The sequence below is a fragment of the Fonsecaea erecta genome (genome assembly GCF_001651985.1).
Source record: "Fonsecaea erecta strain CBS 125763 chromosome Unknown Scaff7, whole genome shotgun sequence".
In the NCBI taxonomy this organism is placed as follows: Eukaryota; Fungi; Ascomycota; class Eurotiomycetes; order Chaetothyriales; family Herpotrichiellaceae; genus Fonsecaea; species Fonsecaea erecta.
In genome coordinates, this window is record NW_017387250.1 from 1,548,477 (window position 1) to 1,562,902 (window position 14,426).

At 53.5% G+C, this 14,426-nt stretch overlaps 3 protein-coding genes across 3 annotated transcripts; 2 read left to right on the forward strand and 1 right to left on the reverse strand.

The window, feature by feature from the left end:
- Positions 1–720: 720 nt before the first annotated feature.
- On the forward strand, positions 721–1,671 carry AYL99_08426 (hypothetical protein; the record flags this gene model as incomplete). Its single annotated transcript, XM_018839934.1, has 1 exon — positions 721–1,671. The coding sequence occupies one exon, from the start codon at positions 721–723 to the stop codon at positions 1,669–1,671; it is 951 nt and encodes a 316-aa protein (XP_018691055.1).
- Positions 1,672–3,311: 1,640 nt separating this feature from the next.
- AYL99_08427 (hypothetical protein) lies at positions 3,312–5,789 on the forward strand (the record flags this gene model as incomplete). The annotated part of the gene is made up of 1 exon (XM_018839935.1): positions 3,312–5,789. The coding sequence occupies one exon, from the start codon at positions 3,312–3,314 to the stop codon at positions 5,787–5,789; it is 2,478 nt and encodes an 825-aa protein (XP_018691056.1).
- Positions 5,790–9,550: 3,761 nt separating this feature from the next.
- AYL99_08428 (hypothetical protein) lies at positions 9,551–14,118 on the reverse strand (the record flags this gene model as incomplete). The annotated part of the gene is made up of 5 exons (XM_018839936.1): positions 9,551–10,484; positions 11,789–12,158; positions 12,360–12,523; positions 12,619–12,797; positions 12,892–14,118. 5 exons carry the CDS (start codon positions 14,116–14,118, stop codon positions 9,551–9,553), a joined length of 2,874 nt encoding a protein of 957 aa, XP_018691057.1.
- Positions 14,119–14,426: the final 308 nt, after the last annotated feature.

Sequence of the window (14,426 nt, forward strand, 5' to 3'; positions counted from 1 at the left end):
AAGATGCAGGATTAGAATGGGCCGTTCCTTCTGGCCCCTGTTTCTGTTGTTGCTCCGTACAGCGGTGGTAGTTCGGCCAACTCAAGTCCCAAGCCTCGTCCAGGCTGCTAAACGTTTTGCCGGCCGGTGAAGGCGTAAGGGACCACAAATCAAGTAGCTGGCCAAGGTGGTGGACGACAACTGTTGCCCCTTTTCAGGAAGCCGGGGACAACGCCAATATCCAACTTCACGAAATTCTCTCTCTCCTGCTGACCTTTTCCGAGCTCTTTATAAGACAAGCGCGGAAACCCCGCAAATCAGGAGCGGAGCTCATTCCGAAGATGCATGAGGATCGCCCCCGCCTAGGGTGAGAGGGATGAACATGAAGGGCCGAGCGATGGCCGGAGGATGCGAGCAGATTCCACCTGCTGGAAGGAGTGGGCTGGACTGTACTGTTGTCGCTGGCGGAGGGACGATTGCAAAAGTGACTTGAGCATAATGAGGCGCGAGGTATTATGGGCGAGGCGGAAATGATGAGGTGGGAAAACTTCGGTCTGTCCAAATACATACTTCAATATTGATGTCGATGTTTGCGGGGGAGGGGTTAGTGAGGTCAAGGAAACTTTTTGTTGGAGACCGCATCCGCTACGCTCAGATCTTACACCTGAGATCCTCCTTCATGCGTTGTGGCTGCAGCAAGTCCACCACGATCCCGACCGACCATTCTCGCATTCCACCAACATGGCAACTCGCGCTATCCGTATTGGCTTCGTGCCCGAGCACTACCTCCTCCCGCTGCACTTCAGCAGCAAGAACAACCTCTTCCCCTCGTCCCTCCAGATCCACCTCGTGCCGTTCCCCTCGGGCACCGGCCACATGATAACTTCCCTTCGCTCCAAGGAGATCGACCTCGCAATTGGTCTCACGGAAGGCTGGGTCGCTGGGCTCCTGAATCCTTCTGTTCAAGGCCAATCGTTGCAAGAGAAAGGGTATTCTATTGTCGGGTCATGGGTGTCTACTCCCCTTCGATGGGCCATCGTCACAGGGAGAAACCGAGACGATATCTCGTCGGTGGATGATCTGAAGCAACATCGCCGAGTTGCCGTGAGTAGAATGGGCAGTGGGAGTCACATCATGGCCTTTGTGCTGGCGCAGCAGGAAGGATGGCTTCATCACACCAAGGATCAAAAGTCCGAGGGCCTGACACTGGTGCCGCTGGGACCTTTTAAGGATCTCCGTGACGGAGTGACTGGGAACACTGCCGACTTCTTCATGTGGGAGCATTTCACTACGAAACCCTATTTCCACGGGGACGGTACGCCCTTGAAGAAGATTGGGGAGATCTACACACCCTGGCCTAGCTGGCATATTGCCGCTTCCACTGACGCATTTCCGGACCCGCCTTCCGATGAGACTCTGAAGCAGGTGTTCGATGCACTGGACAAGGGCATCAAAATGTTCAACGAGGATCCTAGTGCGGGGATCAAGATGCTCGGGACGGGCGAGGCTGGTTGTCATTATTCTGAGGAGGACGGTAGGGAATGGCTGAAGGACGTGAAGTTTGTGGAGTGGACGAGAGGAGTGGACGCAGGTGTGATGGGAGGAGTAGTAGATGTCCTCAAGACGGCCAATGTCATCAACCCTAGTGTAGAAATTCGAGAGGGGGACGGAGTCATAGGAATTGCGAGGTAGGGGGGGAAGGCATGACAAGACCGGTATAGACCTGGTAGGGTATGTCCAAGGACCAAAAGCATTGATATGGACAATTCAAAAGAGATGGGCAATTGCGAGGTGTGCCGTATAGCAGTGGTTCCAGGAGGCAGTCCGGGGTAGACTCAAGGCTGGCTAGAGCCACTCTTCCACTTGTGCTCTGTATTGAAACAAACTGCAGCAGGTCGATGACGGAGCCTACTAGACCATCTTGGCCTGTCCGACTTCATCCGACCGACAGCCAACAGGCTTACACCAACCGGCCCTGTTGGAAAGCAATCTATTTTCCTGCGGATTTAGGTGATCCCTTCCGTTTGAGTGTGGTATGTCCGCTCGACCATTCCCTTTTGAGAGTGAGCTGTCACGGTGCACCAAGACCCAAGTGGTCTGTGAAGATGACGGCGCATTTCTTTCATTTTTGACACCGATGGCAGGCTGGAAGAAAGAAACTCCAGATGGAGGCGGGTTGCGTGGATGGGGGGGAAGAGTGTTACTCAGGTCTACGTCATGGCTGGGATTATCTGGTCTGACCGCTCACCCGCAACATGCTTCCACCATAACATCTTGTCAGACAGGAGACCTTTGCGCCGCTCTCACCAGCTCTCCCGCAGTAGGCCGCCCAGGTTCCATTGCGGGATTTTTCAGGCTAGTAGGCGTCATCTACGGGCTAGTTGGCTGAATGCTTAACTGGCCAGATACTTGGGGGGTTCAAGCGTAGTCCCTGGGGGCTCACTAGGCGCACCACGCCCCATGAATGGGCGACGTTGGTTTCTTTATAGGGGCCACTGTATACTTGGGTCGGTGAGTCAAAGAGATGCTGTTCCCACCCATTTCCTCTTCTCGCTCCCCAGCTCTTACTTACTCACTCTGACTGACTTTTTATCTCTGATTTTATTTTTCTTTTCTTTTTCTTCGCCCTAATAAAAGTGAAGCACCAGCACACCATGACACGCGAGGACCCAATCTGCCACTCCTGCTTATCCCCCCCAGTTTCCTCCCAACTTCTGGCCTTCCATAAGTCTCCCTCTTGATGATCTTGGTGCTCTGATTCGTCTTCTGTCCTCCCTCTCGACAGCTTGGTGCTTGGCTACTGGCCTCCCGCTTTGTCGCCCGCTCTCTCTTCCTCTGTCGCTTGCGCAGACTCCCTCTCCCCCCATCCTTTCAGCTCTCCGCCGTCCTCTGATCCTCAATCTCGCTATCTCAATCTTCGACCCTAAACTCCTCCACCATCGACAACCACGTTCACGCTTTTTCTTCCAACCTCGTCCCTCCCGCCTATCGCCTATCGCCGTTCGCGCCCCAGTTCTTCGCTGTCACTCCTGCTTCTTTCTGGTCGCTGGCCGCCTCCACCTCCTCCTGCCACCCCTCCGCCCGACAAACACAATACACCACACACCGCATATCCGGCTGCTCTCATATGCCCGCACTTACCGCAACCCTCGCTTCAGAACTTACTGATCTCATCCTGGACATCCTTTAGTCTCCAATCAACCACCCAGACCGAGTCCTTCTGTTGAATCAATTTGTCGCGCCCACCATGTCGGCGCACGCCCCCATCTCCCAATAGAGCATCATTATCGGTCAGCTTCAATCTCGGTGTCTCTTGTCATCGTCGACCGAAAATGACTCCGAGATCTACTATCAGCAACAACCCATCTCCGAGTGTCGGGCAGCCTACGCCTCCAGCGGTGCCATCGTCGACCTCGGGGACCGCCGGTACCAATGAATCCGACAGCGATAATCACCCGGAAGAGCGGCCGACTCACACATCAGAGATTGGCACGCTCAAAAAGCTCCCTAACCATGGCACTGCGTGGCTAGGCAGTTCCTCCGGCGTCTACTTTGTCAACACCGTGCGACGAGCCTTTTCCGCGGCCTTCGCCTCTTCGAATGTTGGTAGCGCAAATACAGTTCCCGCCAGCGAGGATATTCTCACCGGCGAGGACGCCGAGGGTCGCTCCTATAACGGCCCCCTGTATGGGGGACCCAGCACATCGGATCAGTTTCCCCAGACTCTTGCCTCGGCGTTGGGTAAGCCTCCCGCGAAGAAGATTGCTGTCGAATTGGTCACCTCTTTCTTTACGGTGTGGCACCCACTCTTCCCTTTCCTGCATGGACCGAGTTTTATCAAGGACATGGAGACAATATACGCCTCTCAGCGCCGACCTTCAAGACCGACCAAGGACAGCCCCGTGCCGAACGACCTACGGAAACTGCTGACCTTTCAGCTGATCATCAACATCGCATCTCTGGACCGGAGCGATATTCATCTTCCCATGGAATCACGGGTGAAATCGACCGCCGACGTATGTCGAGTGGCTGGATGCCTAGCGATGGACCACGATCTCGCCACCATCCAAGCGATCCTTGCGGCCGAACTCTACCTCACCGCCACTCTGGCTATTCGCCAAGCCAGCACTGTTGCAGGAATTATCATCAAATTGATCTACCATGCCGGTCTCCACCGATGTCCCCTGCGTTATGCTCAATTTTCTCTCGAAGAGTGCGAGATCCGCAAACGGATATTTTGGTCGGCATATGCGCTGGATCGACATTGTAATTTGAGTCTTGGCGATCCGAATGTGATTCAAGACGACGACATTGACGTGTGCTTGTCCGGACCGGAACTTCACAAGGCTCTCGCACGAGACCTGATGCCTAACCCCGAAGGCGACATGAACATACATATGCCCCCTCCAAGGGCGTTTCCTGAGGATCCACGCCTGGCGCAATCCGACAATGACGGTCCTGAAGCTCAAGAAAAACGACTGAGAGAGGCCGCCTTGACGGCGTATGTGCAATGGGGCAAGTTGACTGGACAAATCATTGAAGTCTTTCACAAAAGCATCAACCACCGCTTTCCGAAGCATGAACAAATTCTGCGTCTTACCAGTGACATCGAGACGTGGTGGAATGATCTTCCAGGGTTTCTGAGTGGCGAGGTCGAGGCTGGTCACGAGAGGAGCCACCGTGAACCCAGCGACATCACGAATCCCACATCTTCCGCGACGAACGGACATAATGCAGCAGCAGGCAACAGCTCTGATCCATCTCATCTTGCTCCCCCACAACAACACCTCGCCAGCTTTTTCAAGATCTTGTACCACCGACTGCTCCTTCTGGTGAATCGCCCTCGCCTGTCCCTGGACCAGTCAACCCCTGAATTCCAGCACGGATTGCAAGTGTGCATACGAGCATCGCGCGGAATTGTAGCCGGTCTCAGAGCGCACAAGAAACATGGTCAATCTATGTTTCTTCCTGGTCTCCTGTCTGCGGCGTGGATGTCTGGCCTGATCATCGCGTTTGCCTGCCAGTTGGGCAAGTACGCCAAAGCACGAGCACTCAGCGACATGCAAGCGTGCTTGCACCTCCTGGAAAGTATGAATATCAGATGGTATACGGTGCAAAATTGTCACAAAGTTCTGAGCCTGCTCCTCATCAACATTCAGTCACGGAAGGCCTCCGTCAATGGTTTCCTGACCGTTCCTAAGCCGGATCAATCGCCGCAGAGCCTGCCAGCCGAGTTCGAGCAGCCATCTCGAAAGAGACAGCGGGCCACCAGTGGCAACGAAGATGCCAGTCCTCGGAAATCGTCCGTCGCGGAATCCACCACCAGTTCGCCTACCCAGGGACAAATCGCGACGGCGGCTGGGAACAACTCTCACTCGCGACTGAAACCTCAGGCTTCTACTCCCAATAGCACGCAGACGTGGACACCTTCGACCACATTCGACCCCACTAATCCCTCGGCGCTCACTAACCCATCTGGCGCGCTCTCTGCGTTTGACTTCTCGAACTGGGACCGTGGTCAGCCGACCACCCAACCTCAGTTCAACCCGGGCATCGGCAGCGCTGTATACGCCACTCCGCAGGATCTGGCGTTTGCGCAATCAACCATGAACATGAACCTCCCTGGTCAATCGGCGTCAGGGGCCATAGGAGGCGATGGCAGCAACACGAATCTGGCAGAGTACTCAGACCCCATGTTCTGGGGCAATATGGATTATAACGTCGCGGACATCTTTGGTTCTGCAACTTGGGAGAACATGACGGGGCCTTTTGCGCCGAACGGGGGCGTCAACAGCGGATGGGACATGTAAACACCAGACACTGTGAACGATGAGGAAATGTTTGGATAGATCTGCTTCGATTAGGACATGTAACGACAGACCCCAGGGACGTTATGCAAAAGCTCGGCGGCAAGGAAAGGGAATTGTGACGGACATATTTGACCAAGCTCCCGGAGGACATGATGGAATCGGACGGAAGGGAGCGCTCTATACGCCATACGCCGCCGCCGCTTGTGGTCTTTGTTCTGTTTTGCAATCTGGATGGACATATATTGAATCCCTGGGCGAATCAGTGGAGCTTGGCGTTGGCTGGAGGCACAGCGAGGACTCGAAATCCGAGTGTGCTGGCGTGCTGTGCTACAGCGGGGGACTGTATGATACTTTGAGGATGTTGCGATACCTTGGTCCACGGCGACCTTCTGATATCTCGAATTGATTCGGTGGCCGCAATCCTGTGCCGACAAACTGTCAATGTGTCTGTCTGATTGGGCAACGTCTGGCCTTGTTAGACAGCCTATATGGCGCGGGCACCCAGCTTTTCATGATACTAGTGTAATTGTCACACTGCCACCGAAGGGGGTAAGTCTCCCCATTAGTATGTGCTGCGGGCGAGTGGGTGAGATTCGAAGGGCTTCTTCAGGAGATAGATGGATGGACGTTCTTCCCTCGACTGCACGTGCCAGGTGACCTACAGTGTCTTCCATACCCATCCAGCAATTCGACGCTCCATCCGTGGTTGATACAGACAGTACTTGCCGTGAATCCGATACCGGAGCCAAACAATCCTCAACGAGTTGAGCTGCCTTCCATTCTATCCGACAATCGACCTCCACGTGTGCAAAGAACGGTCAGGGAGGTGGCGAGGTGGGCAGGTAGGTGATCAAGAGGGAACCTCTCAGTAGTTCGATTCAGTCCAGTCCAGTGCCATCCAGTCCAGTTTCACCCAGAGAGTCAGTCTCCTTCATTATCAATTATGTCGCATTGTCTAATGGCCTGACCGTCGAATAGTCTAATTCTCCTGATCCCTCAAATGTTCTAGCTAGGTATGTATGTAGCGAATTAGCTAGCCCAACCCCGGTCTAAAATTACATAGCCTCCTGCACGAGCAGGGATGAGATTTATCCCTTTCGGGCGAAATTTCTCTGCTTTGGGCAACGAGCCGGCCCCGGCTCAGCGTCGAGCACTAAATAATGTGGCCACATGGACGCACTACGCAGGTGGCGCCATTATGTAAGGGGGAAAGGCCCCGGCTTGCTGACTAGGAAAAACTACGTATCGCCCTAGGGAAAAGCAGACCCTGCATTGGGGGGGTGAGTGAATGAGTGAGTAAGTGAGTAGGTAAGAAAGGGCACAGCGGGGCGAGGGATCTGGAAGCGTAAGGGCGGCGTGAGATTTCGGGGAAGTCGTGTTCCCGCCAGGGGGGAAGATCGCCGAAGTGATGGTGATGGTGGTGGTGGTGGTGGTGGTGGTGGCGGTGGATGGGATCGCCTGTCTGTTTAGTTTACGTGGCTCTCCCGTGCGTGCCCTTTCGACCTGTTCGGGTAAGTCTCTATACCTCCCCCTGGGTAGAAGGGCAAGCAAGGAACCCGAGATCGAATGCCAGGCTTCCGAAGAGGCAACAACCAATAACAGATGGTAGGAAGTAGGTAGGGGAAGAGGGAGGGCAGGGAAAGTCCCCCTCGCGATTGGGTCTTCTCATTTTCTCCTTTTCCTCGGTCTCCTCGGGTCCGGTGACCAATGCCGGCGTATAGAAAAGATAGTGATTGGTCTCATTCATGATGGCGAGGATCGGTGGAGACAAGGGACCGAGAACAAGAACAGCTGAGAGGCTGGAGAGGAGAAGGAGGAGAAGGAAAGGAGAGGCAAGACGTGCGAAGAAGGACAAGCGGGGATGAAGCAGGATGAGCCACTGAAGCGACATAAGCAGAGAAGAGATGAGAAGAGGTGAGGTGAGGTGAGGTGCCATATAGTATGGAGTGAGGGAGCATTCACGAATCGATTGAGTGCAGTGACCGACCAACCGACTGACTGATAGACTGGTTTTCCCCTTTCTTGGTCCTACCATACTTGGCACCTCCTTTCGAGTATTATTCCTGGGTATATGCATCCATATACGCATCACTGATCAGGGCAGGCTGTAATATCTATAGCTTTCGAAGGAGGATGGATATTGCACGGACGGAGATCTAGACACGCATACAGAGTTGACGCACATGAGAGATGACAGGCCCTCTGAGGACTCACTCTTTCTTTCTTTCTTTCTTTCTCTCCTCACTTCCGTCCGTACCGATCTTGCCATTCCCTTTGCCTCCTTACCTTGCTTTGCTGTGCTGTGCATGGCCGTGCCACACGAGGAACTTGTGCAGAAGAGCAGCCACTGCCTTCCCAGCGGGACTTTCTTTTTCTTGTCGGTGAAGGCAGACCAGGCAGAGCTATCTGAGCATACGTACCTGGCCAGCAATCAATCATGGGCATATAGTATATGCAAAGTAGAGCAAAAGAGGATATATACATGTTCCAAGATACCCCTACAAAGGGCAACGACGGCGATGTCTCACTATGTAGCTAACCGCAGGAGAATTCAACAAAAGAAAAGAAAGGCGATGGAAAGAGTATCCAGAACTATACATAAGAGACAGACACACACGTGCCGAGGGCCCAACACCCCGTAAGCCCAGGATGCGGAGGTCATATACTGTATGGGTCTCGTCCTGAAAAGAATAGAATATACCTCGTATTCAGTACGCTGTCCTGTGCTGTGCTGTCCTTTCCGTTGCTTTGCTGTGATCTGCACGGAGCAGTCTACAACCGCATACTACTTTCAGGTAGTCTGCATCTGATACATGGTCTGATAGTGTAATCAATTCCCACAAGCCGGTAGATACCCGACCCTCAAACGCCCCCTCTGCACCGGAGCTATGGTCGATCGACCGAATACGCGCGTGATCCGTTCCCATTCCTTAGGTGGGTCGGACCGACATGGCGAAACATCACCCATAAGCTCCCCAGCCACACAGCTACCGGCTAGTACTCTGGCATAATAACGAAGACGACGATGATGATGATGATGTGATCAAACGACCCCGGGGGTTGGGGGCCGCACACAACACCAACAACGTCCGCGCAGCATGTCTGCAGCCTTGCCGCAGTTTCGGATAGCCCCAGCTCCACCTACGTACAGTCCCATTCTCCTAGATCTCCCTTTCTTGTCGGTGCTCGACAGGCTGAGTAAAGTTCAGCAGGCAGTCGTGCCGTGGAAGCCAATCTAAGCCACTAAAGAAGGTCAGAACTGTAAACGCCATACGAAAGAGAGAGAGAGAGAGAGAGACGGATGCGTCGGTAGGCAAAGTTACCTTTGTATGGTCCGTATGACACGATCTCATTTCATCCCCTTTTTGGTTTCCCCTGGTACATGCAATCCCCTAGACAAACGAAGACGAGACCAGGACCGAGCGACAGTGGCTCCGTTCCAATCTTACAGCGCACCCGGCCCTGTCCCCGTCCCGTTGCCGAGCGCCTGATGCAGGAGTGACTCGAAATAGGCCTCGTCGATGACGGCGCCAAATCTGCTAGGATCGAAATGACACGAAACGAATTAACCATCAAGAGCTTCAACAGATGTAGTCAAGTCAAGTCATTATTCCGGTTTCTCCTCCTTGGCATTCCACCCCTCCCGGAACAAACAAACAGACCGCACGCAGATTCCTTACACCGTCCATATTTTGGTTTTTTAGGTGTAGCCGACCGCGAATGGTTGGGTTAAAAAGAGGGTTGTGAATAGACAAAGTGGCTCACCCGTAACAATGCACCTCAGGCAACAAGGTCGCTTTTAGCGCTTCCAGCCCATCTCTCGTTAAATCTCCAAAGTTGGGATGCTGGCGGACCCTCTGCCACGCTTCTACGGGCGTGATCTCACCATCCAGAGACAGTTTATCAGAGAAATCAAGTAGTTTTTCCAATTCCATCGCGGGAACGTTCCACCTTGTTCCCGTCGGTAGCCCAGACTCCGTGGTTGCCGTCGTTGGCCCAGATGGGTGTGCTGAACTGGCAGTTTGTGCAGGCCGGGCAGGTTGGGAGCGAGCGGGGGAATGCCACATGATCGGAGACATGAGCATCATTTCGTGACCTGAGCCGTCGTCTGTGGTGGCGTGTGCAGCGTGGTGTTCCAAACAGACGTGTTCCAGCGCAAGCACGAAATCGACTCCCACCTGCGTGGCGCCGAGGCCTTGTGGGTGATGCATCGAGGTCGAAATTGGGGGCACGGGGGGAGCAGTGCTGGCAGTTTGTGAGTAGATGCTGGGGGCGTGGAGACTAGTGGGAGCCTCGCTGATGGTCAATCCAGAAAACAGATCGCTAGAAGAAGTGGTAGAGCCAGAATGCAGGGTATCATAGGGGAGGTCGGAGGAAGTTAATATATTTTGTGCCCCGGGGGCGAAACCCAAAAATCCCGAGTCGGTTTCAGGTGGCATCTGGGCACGAATCTGTTGTGTCCGAGAATCCGGAAAGCCGAGCAACTCGATGGTGGCCTGTGGGCTTTGGATATGGGGATCTGATGCCAAATCCAACGGCAACGGAATCTTGTGATACCTGATCAGTTCTTTGAGACGGCGGATGGTGTTGCGGCACGCTTGGATTTGGGCATCCTGCGCGGAATCGCGAGCTCGAAGTTTGGCTACTTCCGCTTCCAATGTCTTGACATATGTGGCTTTTCGATCTCGATGCGTCCTATTTCAGGTGACGTGATCGGGTATGGTTAGCTAAACTAGACATATTATGTTGGATCCGGGGTAGGTAGTGGTCGTATGGCTGTCGCCTCTGGCCAGTATTGATGGTGGATGATAATCAAATGGTACCTCACCTTTGAGCACGCCTAACTTGTTCACGTCGCCTGGCTTTGGCATCTGTCTCGGTATCGCCACTGTCGGATGGTTTCGTCTGCTCCGATGTTTTAAATTCTAGGACAAAGTACAAGAGGTTAGTTATCATTGGTGGGCGTGGTAGCTAGGGGAAGGAGTCTGGTGCTGTGTAAGGGAAGCCAATAGTTGAAAACCTCGTCTGATCATCGATCGAATGAACTTCTATCAAGTTCATTCGTTATTGAAGTCTCCGGTTCCCCAATTGGTGGACTTGTCTCGGAAGAATGAAGGTACTCACGGGAAGAGCGCCTAAGCTTCGACAGCCAGGTCGGCGACGGCGACGAAGATTTGTCTGACATGTTGCAGATTTCAAGAGGGGTAATCAAACGAGAGCTGATACGAGTCTTAGATGGTGCCGCACCACCGCTCCCAAGGTCTCAATTCACCCGATTGCGACAAATCAGAAGTGCGGAGTGTCTGGCACGATCAAGCGAGATTCCACAACTCTGAGAGCCGGCAGCAGAGCGAGATTCGGTATGCTTGTCTCGCCTCAAGACGTATGTTCGAAAGGGACAGGTGGTGTCACAATATGTCTGGACTGGATAATTAGACTCGACCTGATTATGGCATCACGCGGGCTCGGGTCCGCGAAGGGCTAGGCTTACAGCTGTCAATGTGTCCAATGTAATCGGAGGCCAAGCATGGTTTTCTGTGGTCAGGGTCGAATTCACTTCTTTGTGCAAAAAGAGAGGGAGATTGTGTTTTTGAAAGGAGTATCGACATAGACTATCGGCTCTTTATAGAGCAAAACCAGAGTTTACTGGCACGTCAGGCCCTCCGCTTCTCCCTTTGGTTTCTGGCACACAGACAGCTTGGGAATTCCAAGAGATGATTGGCCGGGCTATAGGCGAGGGTGCTGAAATTGGGAAGGCTTGATGTTGAGTCAGGATTGCATGGGGCTGTCAGCACCAAGTTGTTTTGCAGCCCTATAAGACTCGGAGAAACAGCTAAGGGTGTTGCTGCTTTATCGGATGGCTTTCGACGGACAATTCGCCTTTTGGTCGGTGATGCAACTAGGGCCGCATCTCCGGCCTGGCTCGGTTCTTGTTAAGCAGCTTAGAAGAGTTCCTCCTATTTGTCACTAATACGCCTCGCGTCTGCCACTAGACGAACGAGCGGAGAAGCAGTAGCAGATAGACTACTAGCGCCGCGAAGCCCAGGTGGTACAAGAACACGGATAGTTTGAGCAGGGGCATCTTGCGCTGCATTTCTTGTTCCGTCATCGGCTTAGATAAATAGTTGATTCGGTACGTGCCTAGCTGGACCTCGAAGATTGGATAGCGCAGTCGCTCTGGTCGGTAGACACTTCCGCTATCGTCTCTGTCTGGGGACTCTCCAATAGAGGTGTGGGTCGGTCGGTCAAGAGTCTGGGTTTCCGCCACTTCTTCCGCGGCGCAGGTACTTCTCGCGAGGGTCGGCTGATCGGTTGCGGCCGTGCTGTGGCTAGTCCGACAAGACTGCGCGTCACGAGGCTGTGGGACCCCTGTTGCGTTTTGGTTAGCTTGTCTCATTTCACCAGCAGTTTCCCAAAAAGCTGAAGGCAATGAACCCACGGCAAAGTCGAGGCATGGTGGATGGCACAGAGAGCCACTGTGCTAGAGCACCTGGATGACTCGAGCCAACCAAGTCAGGCAGTTGAATAATCCGCGAAGGTGCCGGGGGGGTGATAGTGGTGTAGACCCACAGTAGCGGCCGCTCGGCGAGGTCGGCGAGATGTGCAGCGACGAGCGAGCACCAATGACGGTGGGGAGTTCTGTGAACACAGGTATATACAAGAGAAAATCAAACTGGGAGAACAGTGTGAGCTCGTATTTGTTTGATCTGCGTCGCGTCACGTCGCGTCCGGTACTGTCTGAAGGGAAGTGAATATTGACTGTGCACATGCCTAGTGATGAGGCTGTCCCGGAATGAAGTGCCAGCTCGTGTCAGATTCGTTTTCCCACGATTGAGGAGGATCATCTTCTGTGGTCCATCGTGGCAGGGGACATTCTCCTCTGCCATTGAGGAACGCGTCTATCTTGGACCGCATGCCGGTATGGGCGTACGGGCCCTCGTACGAGGTGGCAGCAAAGCAACTTGTGAAATCTTCTTCACTGTGAGAATGCCATTCACCGCAGTCCGCCTGATCCATTGTTAGCGTGAAGAGGTGGTGTTCAAGGACAAAGGCAGTCGGCACAAAACACCTTCGAGTCTGTGCCAGGTTCGAGGTCACTTACATCCACGTACCAGGTCCCAAGCAACTCAACCCTCCGAAGGCGTTTCCTGCGAAGATGCTCAAGCACATCTATCAATGAGCCGGTCTCAAGCCGACAGTTCTTCATCACCACTGAATTGAGATTTTTACCCTCACCCAGGAGAGCCGCCAAGTCTTCCCAAGTACATCTGAAAAGACAGAGTGAAAGAGACTTGAGATGCGGTAGCCACAGCCGGGGGAAACGGTCGATGTTCGTCCTATCGAAAAAATCAAATGAGTACTCAGACTCTTGTCCTGGGGGGAATTCTAGGGCCAAGTGCTCCAGCTCGGAGGTATGATTCAACAACATCCTGAGCCTTGTTGCCGCCAGATTTCTCCCGGCGAAGTAGATTTCCCCAGTTCCACTTCGAGAAAGCCAGTCACTGTGAGGGAAAGTGCTGATTTTCATGGTAAGGGCCTTCAGCCCCTGGAAGGTCTCCTCCAATACTTGAGAGCCATGAATAGTACCGACGGCGAGAAGTTGCTGTGGGATATCGATGGCCGTGAGGTTAGCTACTTCACAGCCCGAGAGGTTGGCCGCCTGCAGAAAATGGATAAAATGATCCAGGCAGTGTTGGCGGCGATTAGCAACTCTCCGACGCGGATCGGGATCATAGGGTTTGTCGCTGGCGTACTTCTCAGGATCGAATGCCTCCAGGTCTTCCAGTCTGATCTGAGGCTCGGCCATTATCAGTTTGAGTCGCAAGTTGGGGCTCGACTGCTTGAGCGTGCCCATCGTACGCATCAGGACATTTCTCACGCGTGATTCGGCCATGGATGCTGCTTGTTGATCGAGATGCCAACGGTAGAGATCATAACGACGACCTAGGTCCGTGGTGAACCTGGCTTGAAGACGCTCGTGAAACTGGGTGTACTCGTCCCTGCTGGCTCCGACAAGGCTTCGCTCCCAGACGATCTGCTTATCGTGATATTCTCCGGCCTGCCAATATCGATAGTCGGCATATTCTAGCTGAATACCAGATTCGAAGGAGACACAGCGTAGTCGGGATGCTATCGAGGGCCTTGCCGCCAGCTGCTCCAGCTGATACAGTCTATGGTGGTTGGGATACAGACGAAACTCGAAGTCGCGAAAGAGATGTTCTTCAGCTATGGCAGCAAAGGCCCTGCAAGTGAGGCGGAAGGAGCAAAGGGATGGTCTGTCCAAAAAGAGGCAGAGATGGTCCACCAATTCGGGAGCAAGCTGATCCATGACGGGGAGATTTATTCCAAGGCTCCAACAAGGCTCAAGTATGGTGAAGCCAGAATTGTCGAGTCGCGTTCAGTCTAGGTCGTGGTGACCCCAGCCGCCGTGGTCCTGGTGCGGCTTGAATATATATAACATGAATGGCTTCAGCCTGATGACAGCGAGCCCGCTAGAAGTAGCTGCCGTGCTGTGCAGCCTATTTACCCACGTATTGGCTTACGTAGACATATTAGAGATCGATTTAAGCTGCCTGCGACAGATTGGCGGAGCTGTCGAGGTCCTGGCGACAGCAATACCAGCGTTCAAGAGGTCTG